The sequence below is a fragment of the Pecten maximus genome, chromosome 3, assembly GCF_902652985.1.
Source record: "Pecten maximus chromosome 3, xPecMax1.1, whole genome shotgun sequence".
Lineage (NCBI taxonomy): Eukaryota > Metazoa > Mollusca > Bivalvia > Pectinida > Pectinidae > Pecten > Pecten maximus.
The window spans coordinates 52,023,265-52,042,840 of NC_047017.1; the positions used below are offsets into that span (position 1 = coordinate 52,023,265).

Consider the following 19,576-nt stretch of genomic DNA (forward strand, 5'->3'; position numbering starts at 1 on the left):
TTTATAGTCAAGCTTACCAGAGTTCAATAGAAAAAAAGTGTTCTGAGTATTGCTGATGAAATACCTGAGCACCCCCTCACTTTTTGTTTTTTGTTTTACTTTAGAATGAAATTATTCAAAACAGATACATATACCTTAAAACTACAGTAATAGAGCAAGTTGTGGCCCTTTTCAAACTATTGCAAAAATGTGTCAATGTAACATTGCAAAAAAAAACAACCTTAAGAATATAGCCTTGTACTAAAGAGATGGTCGAGATCTGGAGTGATCTACAGAGACAGGGTCGAGCTTGACACCAAACTAAAGAGATCTAGAGAGATCTACAAAGACAGGGTCGAGCTAGACACCAGACTAAAGAGATCTAGAGAGATCTACAAAGACAGGGTCGAGCTAGACACCAGACTAAAGAGATCTAGAGAGATCTACAAAGACAGGGTCGAGCTAGACACCAGACTAAAGAGATCTAGAGAGATCTACAAAGACAGGGGTCGAGCTAGACACCAGACTAAAGAGATCTAGAGAGATCTACAAAGACAGGGTCGAGCTAGACACCAGACTAAAGAGATCTAGAGAGATCTACAAAGACGGGGTCGAGTTAGACACCAGACTAAAGAGATCTAGAGTGATCTACAAAGACAGGGTCAAGCTAGACACCAGACTAAAGAGATCTAGAGTGATCTACAAAGACAGGGTCAAGCTAGACACCAGACTAAAGAGATCTAGAGAGATCTACAGAGACAGGGTCGAGCTAGACACCAGACTAAAGAGATCTAGAGAGATCTACAAAGACGGGGTCGAGTTAGACACCAGACTAAAGAGATCTAGAGTGATCTACAAAGACAGGGTCGAGCTAGACACCAGACTAAAGAGATCTAGAGTAATCTACAAAGACAGGGTCGAGCTAGACACCAGGCTAAAGAGATCTAGAGTGTTTACAAAGACAGGGTCGAGTTAGACACCAGACTAAAGAGATCTAGAGAGATCTACAAGGACAGGGTCGAGCTAGACACCAGACTAAAGAGATCTAGTGTGATCTACAAAGACAGGGTCAAGCTAGACACCAGACTAAAGAGATCTAGAGAGATCTACAAAGACAGGGTGGAGTTAGACACCAGACTTAAGAGATCTAGAGAGATCTACAAGGACAGGGTCGAGCTAGACACCAGACTAAAGAGATCTAGAGAGATTACAAAGACAGGGTCGAGTTAGACACCAGACTAAATGGATCTAGAGTGATCTACAAAGACCGGGTCGAGTTAGACACCAGACTAAAGAGATCTAGAGTGATCTACAAAGACAGGGTCGAGCTAGACACCAGACTAAAGAGATCTAGAGAGATCTACAAAGACAGGGTCGAGCTAGACACCAAACTAAAGAGATCTAGAGAGATCTACAAAGACAGGGTCGAGCTAGACACCAGACTAAAGAGATCTAGAGTGATCTACAGAGACAGGGTCGAGCTAGACACCAGACTAAAGAGATCTAGAGTGATCTACAAAGACAGGGTCGAGCTAGACACCAGACTAAAGAGATCTAGAGTGATCTACAAAGACAGGGTCGAGTTAGACACCAGACTAAATGGATCTAGAATGATCTACAAAGACAGGGTCGAGCTAGACACCAGACTAAAGAGATCTAGAGAGATCTACAAAGACGGGGTCGAGCTAGACACCAGACTAAAGAGATCTAGAGTGATCTACAAAGACAGGGTCGAGCTAGACACCAGACTAAAGAGATCTAGAGAGATCTACAAAGACAGGGTCGAGCTAGACACCAGACTAAAGAGATCTAGAGAGATCTACAAAGACAGGGTCGAGCTAGACACCAGACTAAAGAGATCTAGAGTGATCTACAAAGACAGGGTCGAGCTAGACACCAGACTAAAGAGATCTAGAGAGATCTACAAAGACAGGGTCAAGCTAGACACCAGACTAAAGAGATCTAGAGTGAACTAGTGAACTAGATTCAGAGATTATGTTGATATAACTGTAGAGATTACCTGTTTGGGTGTGGCATCTCAGCTGCATTAATATGATTCTGAAAATAGAATAAAGTCTGACAATTATATTGTACAATATTTTTAATCATGATCCGTCATACAGAGTATAATCCATTTTTACATTAAAATTGTGTATTACAAGTTACATATTTCAAATGTGATGTCTAGCGATCCGCATTGATTAGTATTTCTTTAGCTTACCTCTGCCCTCCACTTATCTCGGTCCCGTTTACGCACCACGCAAAAACCAATCAAACAAATCGTCTCCCCTGTATAGAAAATTAAATCTAGTATCAGATGAGTGTTCATATAAGAAAGCTTCAAACTGATATAAAATCAAAACACCTTAAGGAGTTGATACTTAGAATATTTTAAATCCTCTAAAATCATATTAACAGGTGAAGGACACATCAGTAAAGAGAACGGGAGCCATGATAGCTCAGTTGGTTACATCGCCAATGTTACCTCTGGTGAAGATCAGTTTGACCATCTCTACCTGCGGCAGTTTGTGTTTCTTAGGAAGCTGAGAAATGGACACCAGTCTGAGCTGACGTGGTTGTGTCATTGGGCAGAGCACTTTACCCTAATTACTCTGGATGACATGCCAGGGGCCTTCCAAATGTTTAGTGAGGTAGCCACCAGCTACTACAAGAAGACCCCCACCTCAATATGACCCTAGCTGTTCTTGGGCGATAAACCCAACACACAATGTATATTATGAACAGGAATATTTCTAGGATTTATTCTCTTGATTTCTTGTAAATTTCTTTACTCTTCTTCTTTGCAAAAAAACTTACTAGACTACTTCTACTGCAGAAAGAGGACCACCACAAAACTGTGACTTTAAGGCCAAAACGACCAGCACAAAAACTTTAAGGACCAGAGGACCAGTACAAAAACTTTAAGGAGCAGAGGACCAGCACCAAAACTTTAAGGACCAGAGGACCAGTACAAAAACTTTAAGGAGCAGAGGACCAGCACCAAAACTTTAAGGACCAGAGGACCAGTACAAAAACTTTAAGGAGCAGAGGACCAGCACCAAAACTTTAAGGACCAGAGGACCAGTACAAAAACTTTAAGGAGCAGAGGACCAGTACAAAAACTTTAAGGACCAGAGGACCAGCACAAAAACTTTAAGGACCAGAGGACCAGCACAAAAACTTTAAGGACCAGAGGACCAGCACAAAAACTTTAAGGACCAGAGGACCAGCACAAAAACTTTGACTCTTTTACTACCAAAAGGACCTGCACATCAACTTTGACTTAAGGCCCAGAGAGGGTCTTACAACAACAGACATGGTTGTGTCTGAAATCATTTATGGACTTAATGTTGGGAAAATATGGGACAGTTGGAATTTTTACTGAACATTGGCAGACATAAGTGTTTCTGATATCGGTCATGGGCTTATTGTGTAGTATATATGGGGCGGGGGTGGAATTTTTACCGATGAACATGATGAGAGTCTGGAACCATGGATGGTTAAATTCATGAGATGGTGTTGTACCATTAGCATTGTGTGCTGGGTATCCTGGCGCTCTGAAATATAATTTGTTTTCCCATAAATTTGTTTATAGAAGATATACAACTGTAAAATATTCACCCTGTATTAAAATGATTTTTCAATGATAATAAACTGTATTTATTCAGGACAAATTTATGTTTAGCCAAAATACATGTGTTAGATAAAAGTTTCATTGTTAAATGGCCATGGCATGTGCCTAATAAACATACATGCTAACATAGCAAATAATAAAAATTGACATAGTTATATGCTACTACAGCATTATCAAAAAGAGATCAAAATTAAGTAATTAAGATTGTATCAGAAGAAGTTAAAGATGGTACAATATGTATACCATCTCATGAATTTCAAACTGATTGCAATGAAGACATTTCATTCATTTTTCATAAATGTACATTTCTGCCATGAATAAGTATTTCCTGGAAGAAAAACCTAAAATAAATATCCTAATGTTCAATTATCTATTATAATTACCCATACTTAACATATTTCAAAATTCTTTAAATTCAGCAAAGTTTTTAATCAAACACAACACAGAGTTTGCAACAGTTTGGCAACAGGACATCAGACTTAAAATGATACTTTAACCCATTGAGCTACCTGACCAGTAATTCTCCCCTGTAAACAACAGTACAGTATTTAAAACCAAAACCTGGGTATCCCTTGTCTGCTCCCACTAAATGACAGTATTCAAAACCCCAGTCTGGATATCCCTTGACAAGCACACACACTGCTAGAAACAAGGGTTTCAGTTTAAACACCACTGTAAAAGCAGATCAGCAAGATTATACCTGCCAACCTTTTTGCATTTTCCATGTGATGGATTCAATCTAATTAAAATCAGACCTCTCATTACACTACATTACCATAACCAACATTATGGAGAGAAAAAAAGAAAGAGAGAGAGAGATTGAGAAAGAGAATCCAGCACGCTATAAATTCACTCACAGTTAGAGTTTATGTGACATTAAATATACATTGTATTTAAGCTTTAATAAATTCAGAAATATTTCAATATAATACTGTCCATGACACATAAGAAAATATCATAATATTGAACTTCTTGTACAGTAGCAGCTGTACAATTGGTTTATTTGGTTTATTTTAATTTGTTTAACGTCCTATTAACAGCCAGGGTCATTTAAGGACATGCCAGGTTTAGGAGGTGGAGGAAAAGCCGGATTACCTGGAGAAAAACACCAGCTTACGGTCAGTACCAGGCAACTGTCCCACATGAAGTGGAGGGCTAGCAGCAGTACAAAGTTCGTCATAATGACTATATATTGATTAATTAGCTTATTTTTTTTATAATCGTGGATATGTTGAAACTATTGCCTGTAGTTAAACCACATAATTACAGTCTATATGAACATTACATTTTGTTTTAGCAACTACTTTAAGTGTATGGAGGAGAGCAATTCACCTTTGTACTGCTAACCCTAGTGGCTATCTAATTCAAGGATGTGTACGTGAACAAAAGATACATGGAAACGGGGCAATCCATAGCACTGGACATCTAAATACAATCTACCAGGTTGTAATCAACAGGGGTACAGATTACTTTGTACTTCACTGGAATTTGACAGTTTCCTAAAACAGGTACAAGCACTCTATACAAACTATCATTATAATCCCCTAAAATGACTATTATAGACATCGATACAGAATGACACAAATGTACACATAAGTGCATCTAACTTATATCTGACAGAGACCTACTGGACACTGCTAGATCACAGGTCCTAGCCTCGTCTGTCAATACATCTAATCCGTTATTATATAGGATGAATTGACAGACGAGGCTTAGGGACCTGTGGCTGGATACCGTGCAATAGCAGCACAGATTAAAATTTGTCTCTATTTTTTTGCTTCCAATAAAAAATAATACAGAAAAACAGTACATGGTTGAAGTGATAACTTATACCTACCTACAGTCGTTTTGTGCTTTTTTACTCAACGTGTTGATGCTCCCTGTAACAAGCATCCCGATCATCAACAAAATCTGTCTGCAGGAGAGCGCCATGTTTTTTGTCATGTGATTAATCTCAGAATCACGTGATAAGGGATATAGTCTCAGCGCCAAATTTTAAACACCTCTTCACGTGTCAAATATTATATTCTTACTGTTCAGACAGTGAACCTAACCATCCAATATACGTCCCGTGGGCGCCTTCTAGTAAACTATATTACTATTAATTCTCATTTATTCAAAAGTTGACTGCTAGAGTGCTACATGGATTTGTCCCCTGGAGAGGGGTATCTCAACCCGAGTGTAAGAGTTTGGCTGGTCAGCACGAGACTTGCCGAGTGTTCGGCCAGCAAAACACTTACATAAGGAATGAGATATCTCTGTCTTCGAAAAAGGCCCATGTTTGATTATTTTCCTCTCATCATACTTAATAAAAACAGTGACAAACTGTAAGATGTTGTGAAGCCTATAATCATCGGGTCATCATCGATGTCCCTAGCCCGAGTTTCCTTTGGCCCTGACACCGCCACAGGAAACTCGGGATACGATGTCCCATATAGGAAAATGTCCGTGTACCTATAGCGCGGGAAGGATGTCATAATGAAATATTTTTTATATAGGCATATGCCTGTTGTTAAATCCTTTTCTTTATTGAATAAAATTATGTGAAATTGAAATATTTTTTCCTAGGCAAAGTTCGATTTCTGCCTTGGCAATAATCGAAACAAACTTATTTTTGCCTAAGCAGAAATAATTTTGCCAAGGCAAAAATATTTAATTATGATAGCCTTCCCGCGCCATGTACCTAGATCCCTGTAATACTTCATATTTAACAAATATTGCATGGCACTTCGGGCAATATGGGAGTTTATGGACTGGTCAGTCACCCAAATATATGTATATGGACCGAAGTTCGCTTCGGTCCATATACATATATTTGGGTGACTGACCAGTCCATAAACTCCCATATTGCCCGAAGTGACATGCAATATTTGTTATATTATACCGAATATGACCAACATGACATGGAAAAAATAAACAACATTCGTAAAGTTTTCGAAATCCTCTGTTGTAGATTTTTCTTTTAAATAGGAACGGAAGGTGTTCACTGCGTATTTAGTTGCTTGTTTGGTATTGATGGAGTCCTTCGCATCGGTTATCGAAACAAGTTCGGTTTCGTCCAAGGACGCAAATCTATCACTGCCAGACGCCATTTCGCTCAGTGTCTGAAATGATGACGTCATAATATGACGACGTCAACTTGGTATTATGACGTCATTTTCATATAGCGTCGGCCCGGAGTCAAGGACTTCGGCCCTTGACTCCGGGCCATATACTATATATGGACCGGAGCAACTACTAGACTCAAATAGGCACTTAAATGAATGAGGTATAATATATGAAAATACCCGTGTACGTAGGTCACAGTAACACTTTATACGGGAAAATGTCCGTGTACGTAGGTCACAGTAACACTTTATACAGGAAAATGTCCGTGTACGTAGGTCACAGTGATACTTTATACGGGAAAATATCCGTGTACGTAGGTCACAGTAATACTTTATATAGGAAAATGTCCGTGTACGTAGGTCACAGTAATACTTTATACGGGAAAATGTCCGTGTACGTAGGTCACAGTAATACTTTATACGGGAAAATATCCGTGTACGTAGGTCACAGTAATACTTTATATAGGAAAATGTCCGTGTACGTAGGTCACAGTAATACTTTATACAGGAAAATGTCCGTGTACGTAGGTCACAGTAATACTTTATACAGGAAAATGTCCGTGTACGTAGGTCACAGTAACACTTTATACAGGAAAATGTCCGTGTACGTAGGTCACAGTAATACTTTATACGGGAAAATGTCCGTGTACGTAGGTCACAGTAACACTTTATACAGGAAAATGTCCGTGTACGTAGGTCACAGTAATACTTTATACAGGAAAATGTCCGTGTACGTAGGTCACAGTAATACTTTATACGGGAAAATGTCCGTGTACGTAGGTCACAGTAACACTTTATACAGGAAAATGTCCGTGTACGTAGGTCACAGTAACACTTTATACAGGAAAATGTCCGTGTACGTAGATCACAGTAATACTTTATACAGGAAAATGTCCGTGTACGTAGGTCACAGTAATACTTTATATAGGCAAATGTCCGTGTACGTAGGTCACAGTAATACTTTATACGGGAAAATGTCCGTGTACGTAGGTCCCTGTAATACTTTATACGGAAAAATGTCCGTGTACGTAGGTCACAGTAATACTTTATACGGGAAAATGTCCGTGTACGTAGGTCACAGTAATACTTTATACAGGAAAATGTCCGTGTACGTAGATCACAGTAATACTTTATACAGGAAAATGTCCGTGTACGTAGGTCACAGTAATACTTTATATAGGCAAATGTCCGTGTACGTAGGTCACAGTAATACTTTATATAGGCAAATGTCCGTGTACGTAGGTCACAGTAATACTTTATACGGGAAAATGTCCGTGTACGTAGGTCACAGTAATACTTTATATAGGCAAATGTCCGTGTACGTAGGTCACAGTAATACTTTATACGGAAAAATGTCCGTGTACGTAGGTCACAGTAATACTTTAGAGAGATATCATGTTTCTATGGCTTACGTTTGGCACCCTGCCAAACGTTTAAAATGGTGCCATTTGGCGCCATTTTTTTAAACGTTTGGCAGGGTGTCAAACATAAGCCATAGGAATCATCTCTTCTCTCTCACTGTATTTCATTCTATTTTTAGCCCTTACATTCTATTTTTAGCCCTTACATTCTATTTTTAGCCATTTCATTCTATGTTAAGCCTAATACTGACCATTTCTAATACTTACCTAGACTGACCATTTCTAAATACTTACCTTTTTACTTTGAGAATGCTTTTGCAGGAAGTCCAGGTGAGAAGTTTAGCTGAGAAGTCTTTGGTCGAGATGTCTGGACGATTACCAAAAAATATTGGAGCTCAATTCAACTGAGTTCTGATTTTTTAACAGAAACCCAAGACAAATGACCCTGATGGTTTTTTTTTTTTTTAAATATGTGTAAACCGCCAAACTTTCCAGAATGAGGCTGTGAAGAATTCAACATGGCAGCTTCCATGTGTTTACATTACCTCAGGATGTTTATGGGTTTTAACATTATAAAATATAGCAGGTAAGTTGTGTTTTTAATCTTTTTGATATGATCAAAGAATATTTATTTTAAATGTATGAGTATATTATAGAATGAAGCTGTTTTTATCATGATTTACGGAGATTGATTTGTTGGTGCTCAAGTTATTGACTCAGTGTTACGGAGGTCATTTTTTGCAGATTACAGTAGATTTAGATGGTTTGTATTGTAAAATGGAATCATCTCAGTTCAAAATAATCATTATGAATTGATGTCTTCATAACAGTAGTAAAATAAAGGTTTTGTTTTGTTGCTAGAACTAAAAATACTACCATGGTAAAATGCTTTCACTTTCTATTCCCGGAACTGTGACGTCACAGCCATAACTGTCTTGAGTTGTACGGAGGTCATTTTCCGTAAATTACAATAGATTTAGATAGTTTGTATTGTAAAATGGAATCATGTCAGTTCAAAATAATCATTCTGAGTTGATGTCTTCATAACAGTAGTAAAATAAAGGTTTTGTTTTGTTGCTAGAAAACTACCATGATTAACTGCTTTCACTTTCTATTCTCGGAACTTTCTAGACAGTGTGACGTCACATCCATAACTGTCTGAGGTTGTACGGAGGTCATTTTCCGTAAATTACAATATATTTAGATGGTTTTTATTGTAAATTGGAATCATGTCAGTTCAAAATAATCATTCTAAAACTGTGTCTTTTTAACATGGTGTTTTAACATGCTAACATGTTGTTTTAACATGCTGATTTGCTGTTTTGACATGTTTATATGGTGTTTTTAGCATGTTAACATGCTGTTTTAAATTCATGATTTTGTCATGATTTTGCCATGATGTTGTCATGATGTTGTCATTATTTGTCATGTTTTGTCATGTTTTGTCATGATTTTGTCATGATGTTGTCATGATGTTGTCATTATTTGTCATGTTTTGTCATGATTTTGTCATTTTTGTCATGTTTTGTCATTATTTGTCATGATTTTGTCATGTATTGTCATGATTTTGTCATTTTTGTCATGATTTTGTCATGTTTTGTCATGATTTTGTCATTATTTGTCATGATTTTGTCATGATTTTGTCATTATTTGTCATGTTTTGTCATGATTTTGTCATGATTTTGTCATGTATTGTCATGATTTTGTCATTTTTGTCATGATTTTGTCATGTTTTGTCATGATTCTGTCATTTTTGTCATGATGTTGTCATTATTTGTCATGTTTTGTCATTATTTGTCATGTTTTGTCATGATTTTGTCATTTTTGTCATGTTTTGTCATGATTTTGTCATTTTTGTCATGATGTTGTCATTATTTGTCATATTTTGTCATGTTTTGTCATTATTTTGTCATGTTTTGTCATGATTTTGTCATTAATTGTCATGTTTTGTCATGATTTTGTCATTTTTGTCATGTTTTGTCATGATTTTGTCATGTTTTGTCATGATTTTGTCATTTTTGTCATGATGTTTTCATTATTTGTCATGTTTTGTCATGTTTTGTCATTATTTTGTCATGATTTGGTCATTATTTTGTCATTATTTGTCATGATTTTGTCATGTTTTGTCATGATTTTGTCATTTTTGTCATGATTTTGTCATTATTTGTCATGTTTTGTCATGATTCTATCATTAATTTTCTGAGAGGCCTGACATTCTTCAGTTACAGCTTTCTTGGAGATTGGAATCAATTCAATATAATTCTGATTGAAATGCAAGAATTCACATGACCCTGACGTTTTGAAAGGTGAAGTGAAGTCAAATCTATTTTTGGAATAAAGAAAACAGTTGCCAACAAGTGTATAAAAGGAATCATCGTACGGGAAACATGTATCATTTCTATGATGTTGTCAACTTCAGCATACACCATGTTAAAAATCATTCGGTCGCCAATCAAATTTTACCTGAGGTGGAAACTGAGAAAAAGCAAAAGCTGGATAACATTGATAATGTGCATCAAAACAAAAAATGATTATTGGGAAGTGATAAATGATGTAGACCGTACATGTTTACGTGGAAAATTAGTTTGTGAAATATTTACCAAAGATTTATGTGAAGTGCAAAGAACCGATTCATTTCTTAAACAATTTGAACTGTTAGCAGCACATGAAAAGGTATAAAAGGAGTTGCAATGAATATATGAATAAGGAAAAATGTTGTCAAAAAAGCAGAAAGATGTTCTGAAGAAGATATGGTATGATCCAAAACATGTGTTGGGATTCACTGGCCCCAAGAGGTTGTATGAGGGTATAAAAAAGAAAGGCAAACTGAAGATAAGTCTATCACAGGTCACTGCTTGGTTGCAGAATCAAGATCCTTATAGTGTAAGAAGACAAGTTAGACACAAAACACCAAAAGTCAAAACTCCTTTGGTCAGTGTGGATTACATGTGGGATGCTGATTTAGCAGATGTCTCCAATATCAAAGACTATAATGACGGCATCACGTTCTTACTGGTTGTTGTGGATCATTTTTCACGGTATGCTTGGGTACTCCCCCTTAAAAACAAGAAGGCTACCACAGTGTTGGAGGCTTTCAAAAAAATATTTGCAGAACGTCAGCCCATCATCGTCAGATCAGATCATGGAAAAGAATCCTTAAACAACGCATTTCAAAAGCATTGCAAAGCCATTGGGGTCACACACATTGCAAGTCACAGTGCTCATAAAGCTGCATTTGCTGAATCATTTATAGGGAAGTTGAAAAATATTTTGTACAGATACTTGCATTCCAATCAAACGTTTACCTTTGTCGATGTGTTACCTGACATCATTAGAAATTACAACAGTAGAACACACTCTGGTCTGTATGGATTTGCACCCAAGGATGTAGACAATGACACACAAAACATCATCTTTTCGAAAAGAGACCATGAACCTCCCAAGAAAAAGATGCCACACAAATTCAAAAAAGGAGATCAAGTGAGGCTGAGTTACAAAGTCCGTGAATTCCGTTGGGGGTGGCATCAGAAATGGACAGATGAACTATTCATAGTCTCTCACAGATATTACAGAGGAAGTGTTCCGGTTTATAAAGTCAAAGATATGATGGGTGAACAGATAGAAGGGGTTTTCTACGCTCAAGAATTACAAAAGGTCTACAAATCAAAAGAAACGAAGTGGAAAATAGAAGAAGTCTTAAAAGTTAAGAGAGTCAAAGGAAAGAAATTAGCGTTGATTAGATGGTTAGGATGGCCAAAAAAATTTGATTCCTGGATAGATTATGATGACATTGAAGTGCCCACAAAAACTATAAATAAGCTGAAAAAAACACCAAAATAAAGAAAACCATGGCTTACGTGTGTCAATTTTGTTCAAAAATGTACACGTTGAAAAACTCTCTGGATCAACATATCAGAAGAAAACATTTCAAAGATCTACGTGAAATACCGTGCTCATCATCTGGCAAAATTACCTCTCGGGAGGAATTTGATGTAGTTAATGTACCTGAACACATGTTACCCCCAGTACCTAGAGGACATTTCTTGCCCTGGAAACATCCCTTTACCTGTATGATAGCAGGTCCCACAGGAAGTGGAAAAACAACGTTTGTGAAGAGGTTTATAGACAACATTCAACAGATGATGACTCCCATACCGGATAAAATCCTGTGGTGTTATGGAGAATATCAAACGATCTATGGTTTCATTGACAAAGTAGAGTTTCATGAAGGTTTACCTGATCTAATGGAACTAGACACGTCTGTGAATAATTTGATAGTGATAGATGATTTGATGTCTGAAGTTAACTCTGACGTGACGTCATTATTCACCAAGAAGAGTCATCATTGCAACATCAGCGTCATGTATATAGTTCAGAATTTATTTTGTCAGAGTAAAAAACATAGAGACATCAGTTTGAATACTCATTACATTGTTTTGATGAAAAATCCTAGAGATTCGTCACAGGTCAGGTGTTTGTCTCAGCAGATGTTTCCCGGTAAAACTTTACTGATGGAAGCCTACAAGGATGCTACTCTTCATCCTCATGGATATCTGTTGGTAGATTTGAAACAAAACACTCCTTCAGATCTCAGATTACGTACATGTGTATTTCCTGGAGAGTATCAGTTTGTGTATGTCCCCTAAAAACGTATATATATATGCTTCATGGACGGTAGATGTTGTTTGACGAAGATGTCTTCATATCTGGAGAAACATTGTAAAGACTTGGAGTATTTTTGCCAAGCCGAACCTTCTATACGCAAAGCCATCCTGGAAAAGGCCAGTAAAAGTTTCATATACTGTTTATGTGAGTGCATACAAAACATTCTACAGGGTCGTTTGCCTTTGACACCAAAGCAAAAGAAACGATTGTCCCGTCACAAACAAAAGTGTAGACAATTATTGAAATCTCCGTTCAAAACTAAAAAACGTATCATTCAACAAGGAGGATTTTTACCTGCCATCACATCCATCTTACTACCCTTGGCAACACAAGTCCTGTCCGGTCTATTTAAAAGATGAAAAAAAAAGATACTGGACGTACAAGGTCCCGTCACCAACTTCAGACCTAAGCCTCCTGTAGACTCTTTCGTGAAATCCCTTCACCAAATTGAGGGGGAAATGGAAAGTACTTTGCAACGTGAAGATCTTCCACTTGACAAAAAATGACTTTGTATGATCAGGATTTAAGAAAATACCTTTCTAGACATCAACAATACAAACAGGATGGTTTAACACCCAAGGTAGTCACTACCCTCGAAAATTTTCCCAAAGAAGACCTCACACGTAAACTTGTTTTGCAGAGTGTACCAAAAACTGCTCAATCTAAGACAGAAATGTTGATGGGTAGATTAAAACAGGTAGTTCAGTGGAACGACAAAGGAGAATTTGGATATAAAGGTGCCCCGGTGATTTCAGGTTCTAATCTAGTGGATTTAGTGGGCAACGCTACACGTCAAAGGTCTCTGAAACACGTCAATCCTCAGGGGATGAATACCTTTCTAACATCTTTAAGGGATCTGAATGTCCCTCAGAGCTGGATAAGTAATAAAGAATATTTGGATAAAATGCAAACTGTTGCCTTTACTCCTTTACCAACGATAAGAGAGACTATACCATCTGGAGAAATGTCTTTGGCTAGACCTCCAGCCACTCTTACATCTATGATGCCATCTCCAGTGACCCCATTGGCTACATCTTAATCTACTCATACACCATCTCATGTTACCCCTTTGGCTACATATCAAGATTTTCATACACCGATACCATCTGGAGCTACCCCTTTGACTACATCTGAGAACACCCTCCTATCTCCAACACAAATGGATTGGAAGGAATACAGTGATGAGAGTGGCTACAACACTTTTTCTACACCCACTTCACGATCAACGTTACCTAGAAAACCGGTTTCAGACATGCTAAAGAAATGGAAAAAATTTAAGCCTACAGATTAGAACCCGGAAAAAGTATAAAAGTCATCGAAACACTCCAGTCAAATCATAATACAAGGGCCCAATGGGCCCAAATCGCTCACCTGCAATGCAGTGATCTTTTCATATATGGATCCTGCAGTTATTTGAAAGCATGCTACAGGACCAATATAATAATGTCTCTCTGCACTTTGGCTTTTCACTAAAAGTCATTCAAAGATTTAAGCATACTTGATCGACGTGACCTTGAATGCGAGTCAGGGTCATTCATTTGAACAAACTTGGTAGCCCTTTACCCCAGCATGCTACAGACCCAATATTAACTCCATGGGACTCTTGGTTATTGAGAAGAAGTCGTTTCAAGATTTCAGCCTTTTTGACTCCTGTGACCTTGAATGAAGGTCAAGGTCATTCATTTCAACAAACTTGGTTGCCCTTTACCCAAGCATGCTACAGACCTAATATCAACTCCCTGGGACTCTTGGTTATTGAGAAGTCGTTTAAAGATTTTAGCCTTTTTGACTCCTGTGACCTTGAATGAAGATCAAGGTCATTCATTTGAACAAACTTGCGAGCCCTTCACCCCAGCATGCTACAGGCCAAATATTAGGTCTCTGGGACTGTTGGTAATTGAGAAGAAGTTGTTAAATTTTTTAGCCTTTTTGACTCCTGTGACCTTGAATGAAGGTCAAGGTCATTCAATTGAACAAACTTGGTAACCCTTTACCGCAGCATGCTACAGACCCAATATAAACTCCCTGGGACTCTTGGTTATTGAGAAGAAGTCGTTTTAAAATGTTAGCCTTTTTGACTCCAGTGACCTTGAATGAAGGTCAAGGTCATTCATTTGAACAAACTTGGTAGCCCTTTACCTCAGCATGCTACAGGCCTAATATTAGGTCTCTGGGACTGTTGGTTATTGAGAAGAAGTCGTTTAAATATTTTAGCCTTTTTGACTCCTGTGACCTTGAATGAAGCTCAAGGTCATTCATTTGAACAAATTTGGTAGCCCTTTGCCGCAGCATGCTACAAACCCAATATCAACTCCCTGGGACTCTTGGTTCTTGAGAAGTCGTTTAAATATTTTAGCCTGTTTGGTCCCTGTGATATTGAATGAAGGTCAAGGTCATTCATTTGAACAAACTAGGTAGCCCTTCACCCCAGCATGCTACAGAGCCAATATCAACTCCCTGGGACTGTTGGTTATTGAGAAGAAGTTGTTTAAAGATTTTAGCCTTTTTGACTCCTGTGACCTTGAATAAAGATCAAGGTCATTCATTTGAACAAACTTGGTAGCCCTTTACCCAAGCATGCTACAGACCCAATATCAACTCCCTGGGCCTCTTGGTCATTGAGAAGAAGTCGTTTAAAGATTTCAGCCTTTTTGACTCCTGTGACCTTGAATGAAGATCAAGGTCATTCATTTGAACAAACTTGGGAGCCCTTCACCCCAGCATGCTACAGGCCAAATATTAGGTCTCTGGGACTCTTGGTTATTGAGAAGAAGTTGTTTAAAGATTTTAGCCTTTTTGACTCCTGTGACCTTGAATGAAGGTCAAGGTCATTCATTTGAACAAACTTGGGAGCCCTTCATCCTAGCATGCTGCAGGCCCAATATTAGGTCTCTGGATCTGTTGGTTATTGAGAAGAAGTCGTTTCAAGATTTCAGCCTTTTTGACTCCTGTGACCTTGAATGAAGGTCAAGGTCATTCATTTGAACAAACTTGGTAGCCCTTCACCCCAGCATGCTACAGGCGAAATATCAACTCCCTGGGCCTCTTGGTTATTGAGAAGAAGTTGTTCAAAGATTTTAGCCTTTTTGACTCCTGTGACCTTGAATGAAGATCAATGTCATTCATTTGAACAAACTTGGGAGCCCTTCACCCTAGCATGCTGCAGGCCAAATATTAGGTCTCTGGATCTGTTGGTTATTGAGAAGAAGTCGTTTAAAGATTTTAGCCTTTTTGACTCCTGTGACCTTGAATGAAGGTCAAGGTCATTCATTTGAACAAACTTGGTAGCCCTTCACCCCAGCATGCTTCAGACCCAATATCAAGTCCCTGGGTCTTTTGGCTATTTAGAAGAAGTCGTTTAATTTTTTTTTAGCATATTTGACCCCTGTGACCTTGAATGAAAGTCAAGGTCATTCATTTGAACAAACTTGGTAGCCCTTAACCCCAGCATGCTACAGACCTAATATCAACTCCCTGGGACTCTTGGTTATTGAGAAGAAGTTGTTTAAAGATTTTAGCCTTTTTGACCCCTGTGACCTTGAATGAAGGTCAACGTTATTCATTTGAACAAACTTGGTAGCCCTTCACCCCAGCATGCTACAGGCCCAATATTAGGTCTCTGGGCCTTTTGGTTATTGAGAAGAAGTTGCTTGAATGGAAAAGTTGACGCCGGACGGACGGCCAGACGGCCGGACGGCCGGACGGACGACGGACGGACGACGGACGCCGCGCCACGGCATAAGCTCACTTGCCCTTCGGGCAGGTGAGCTAAAAATGACTGACAATACCAGTGTAACCTCTAAGTGGTTGTTGTTTGGTACCAAACTGCCAAGAGAAGAAATTGTTTTCTTTTGTCAAGTGTGCATCATCTATATCATCATCTGCTGTAGCATCTATCATCTGAGCATAGGTCATCCACTAGAGTCTCTGTGGGTTTCTTTGTTGAGCAGTGGTATTGGCTATCTAATACCTAGTCCTACTCTGAAAAAGAAAGATGTTTTACATAACCCTTCCTAGTAATAGTTCAATGGAGTACTTTCAAGACAATACATTAACAACTTACAAGACACGTTTGCCCCAACCTCTAGATCTCAAAGGTTCTTGGGAGATGGGTCTAGCTGAAATTCAATATCCTCACTCTTGGTTCAACGTACGTGAAGGTGAATTGTGGTTGGAGATGATCGTTGGTGGCAGTGACAATGTTGCTAATGTTGAATTTGATCCCGGAGCTGCATTAAAACTTGACGTTAAACCAGGTTATTATCCCAATGTGCTCAATGTTTTAGAATACATATGGGGGGCCAAAACAATGGTATCACATGGAGATATGTTCAAGATTTCTACCGATGAAATTGATCAGAGGGTAACTTTGACTATATCTACTGGCTTACGTTTAAATCTCAGTCCTATGCTGACAAAATTATTAGGATTTGAGTATTCACGGTTTTCTGAAGGAAAACACACTGGCAGGAACATGGCTGACGTTCGTCAAGGTTTCTATTCCATTTATGTCTACTGTCCTTTGGTTGAACCACAGATGGTGGGTGATTCCAGGGTTCCACTTGTCAGAATAGTTCCAATTGAGGATATGCCAGGACATGTCATCAGTAAAGAATTCCAACCAATTCATTATGTACCGTTACAACAACGTCAATTTCAAGAAATAGAAATAATGTTGAGAGACGATATAGGCAAACCCATTCCATTTGAGAGAGGAAAAGTTGTCGTCACCTTACATTTTAAGAGGCATTCTTTAGGTTCAATTTATCAGAACTAATAGGTCTATATACGAAAGTATTATTAGGCTCAAACTGAAGAAAAGCAATCGATATGAAAGCTGCTCACCAATGTAATAGAAACCTATTTGATAGGTATTACTTGAATCAAGCTGGGGGAGGTGGTAGTGGAAATGTCTTCAGAGGAACGAGAATGCAGAGAGGTCATGGTATAGGAGGTCTGTTTAGAGGTTTATTCAAAACCATTAAGCCTTTACTTCATTCTGGAATGAAGAGCATCGCTCCAATTGTGAAGAAAGGAGTGAGACTTGTAGGAAAACAAGCAATTGATTCTGGCATGAAATTGACTAGTGATTTGCTAAAGGGGGAAAACATCAAAAATGCTGCAAGAAAACGTGCCATCGAAGCTAGAGATCAGCTTAAGCGTAAAGCTTTGCAAGACCTAAGGCCACCTGGAAGGAGAAAAAGGAAAAGAAAACAATCATCCAATCAGCATAGAGCAAAAGATATCTTTGATGCATGATTCCCCCCCCAAAAAAGGCATATATATATGTGTGTGTGTAGTTTATACAGAGTGGCGTTGAAAGATGTCTTTAGTTCATCAGAACTCCTGTGAATGTGTCCAGTCAGAATTAGATTTATTCGATACACCACCCACTCAAACCAGTGTAGAAGATGGATACTGGCATCAAATTGGAACGGTCACATCTGTCAATGATGGTGGCCCTTATGTCTTTGACGTATCAGGAGCTGGAGATGATTACTTGGATCTAGCAAATACTTCCCTCTACGTGAAAGCACAGATCCTCAATAATGATAGCACCAACCTTACTGATGAGAACGTTGCACCTGTTAATCTTTGGTTACATTCACTCTTCGGGGATGTCAGCGTCTGTCTCAATGAAAAACTAGTCTCGTCACCCAACAATATGTATCCATTCAGAGCTTACCTGGAAACGCTACTCAGCTATGGTCCTGCAGCCAAAGAATCTCAGTTGACCAGTGGAATGTGGTATAAGGATACAGCTGCGCAAATGGACACTGCAGGAAACGATAATCATGGCTACATCAAGAGGAAATTGTCAACAGCAACCAGTAGATCTGTGGAAATGATGGGAAGACTCCATTCTGACCTATTTGCCCAGGAAAGATATCTTGTCAATAATGTGAACATGAAAATAACGTTAACCAGAAGTAAAGATGTTTTCTGTTTGATGGGAGAAGACAAAGAATTCAAAGTTGTCATCAAGGACATCTATCTAAACGTGAGAAAAGTTAGACTGAGTCCATCGGTGAGACTGGCCCATGCAAAAGCCCTGGAAATATCACCTGCCAAATACCCAATCAGAAGAATTGCAATGAAAGTATTTTCTGTTCCAAGAGGAAATCACAATTTTGTAAAGGATAATCTGTTTCTAGGACAAATGCCTAAGAGATTGGTCATCGGATGTGTGGACAGTGATGCCTATAGTGGACTCATCACCAAGAATCCTTTTCATTTTAAAGATTTTGATATTAATTTTGTTGTCCTGAACGTGGATGGCAAACAAGTCCCCACCAAGCCTTTGCAGCCAAATTTCACTCAGAAACATTACGTAAGAAGCTACATGGGTCTGTTTAACACTACCGGCAAAACGTTTCGTGACGAGGGTAATAACATCTCAAAGGATGAATATGGCACTGGTTTTACCTTGTTTGGATTTGATCTGACACCTGACCTTTCAGAAGTGGGCACATTTCATCTTATAAAAAAGGGAAACTTGTCTTTGGAAGTGCATTTCGGAACAGCCCTACCCAATACCATCAACGTTGTGGTGTATGCTGAATTTGACAATATCATAGAAATAGATCGTAACAGACAAATTCTTTTTGATTATAGTGCATGATGAATACTTTAGAAATAGAACTGATCCTACAAGCCGTTTCTCCTCATTTTGCAGGGGTGTATGCTAGAAATACATTACCTTCATGTCCTTTAAGTGTTCCTAGTTTCATGGTTTGTAATACTGACCCAGATAATAAACAAGGGCAACATTGGATTGCTATGTATATAGATGAAAAAAGACGTGGAGAATATTATGATCCTTATGGATT

General features: G+C 38.4%; 2 protein-coding genes across 3 annotated transcripts in view; one reads left to right on the plus strand and one right to left on the minus strand.

Annotated features, from left to right (window-relative positions):
* LOC117324522 (solute carrier family 35 member F6-like) overlaps positions 1–5,546 on the minus strand; it is a 37,529-nt gene extending 31,983 nt beyond the window's left edge. For both annotated transcript variants that reach the window (XR_004532004.1, XM_033880428.1), the window contains exons 1-4: positions 5,451–5,546; positions 3,445–3,536; positions 2,201–2,268; positions 2,000–2,037 (exon numbers count right to left, since the gene is read on the minus strand). Coding sequence is in view for 1 of the 2 variants with exons in the window: in XM_033880428.1 (XP_033736319.1) it covers positions 2,000–2,037; positions 2,201–2,268; positions 3,445–3,536; positions 5,451–5,545 (293 nt within the window). In the remaining variant the exon portion in view is untranslated. The remainder of the gene's footprint in view (positions 1–1,999; positions 2,038–2,200; positions 2,269–3,444; positions 3,537–5,450) is intronic.
* Positions 5,547–18,069: 12,523 nt separating this feature from the next.
* LOC117322814 (uncharacterized protein F54H12.2-like) lies at positions 18,070–19,368 on the plus strand. The gene has a single exon (XM_033877756.1). It carries the CDS (start codon positions 18,070–18,072, stop codon positions 19,366–19,368), a length of 1,299 nt encoding a protein of 432 aa, XP_033733647.1.
* The last annotated feature ends 208 nt before the right edge of the window (positions 19,369–19,576 follow it).

Excerpts from the sequence above, each read along its gene's own strand:
- LOC117322814 (XM_033877756.1), top strand. The coding sequence starts at position 18,070 with ATGTCTTTAGTTCATCAGAACTCCTGTGAATGTGTCCAGTCAGAATTA.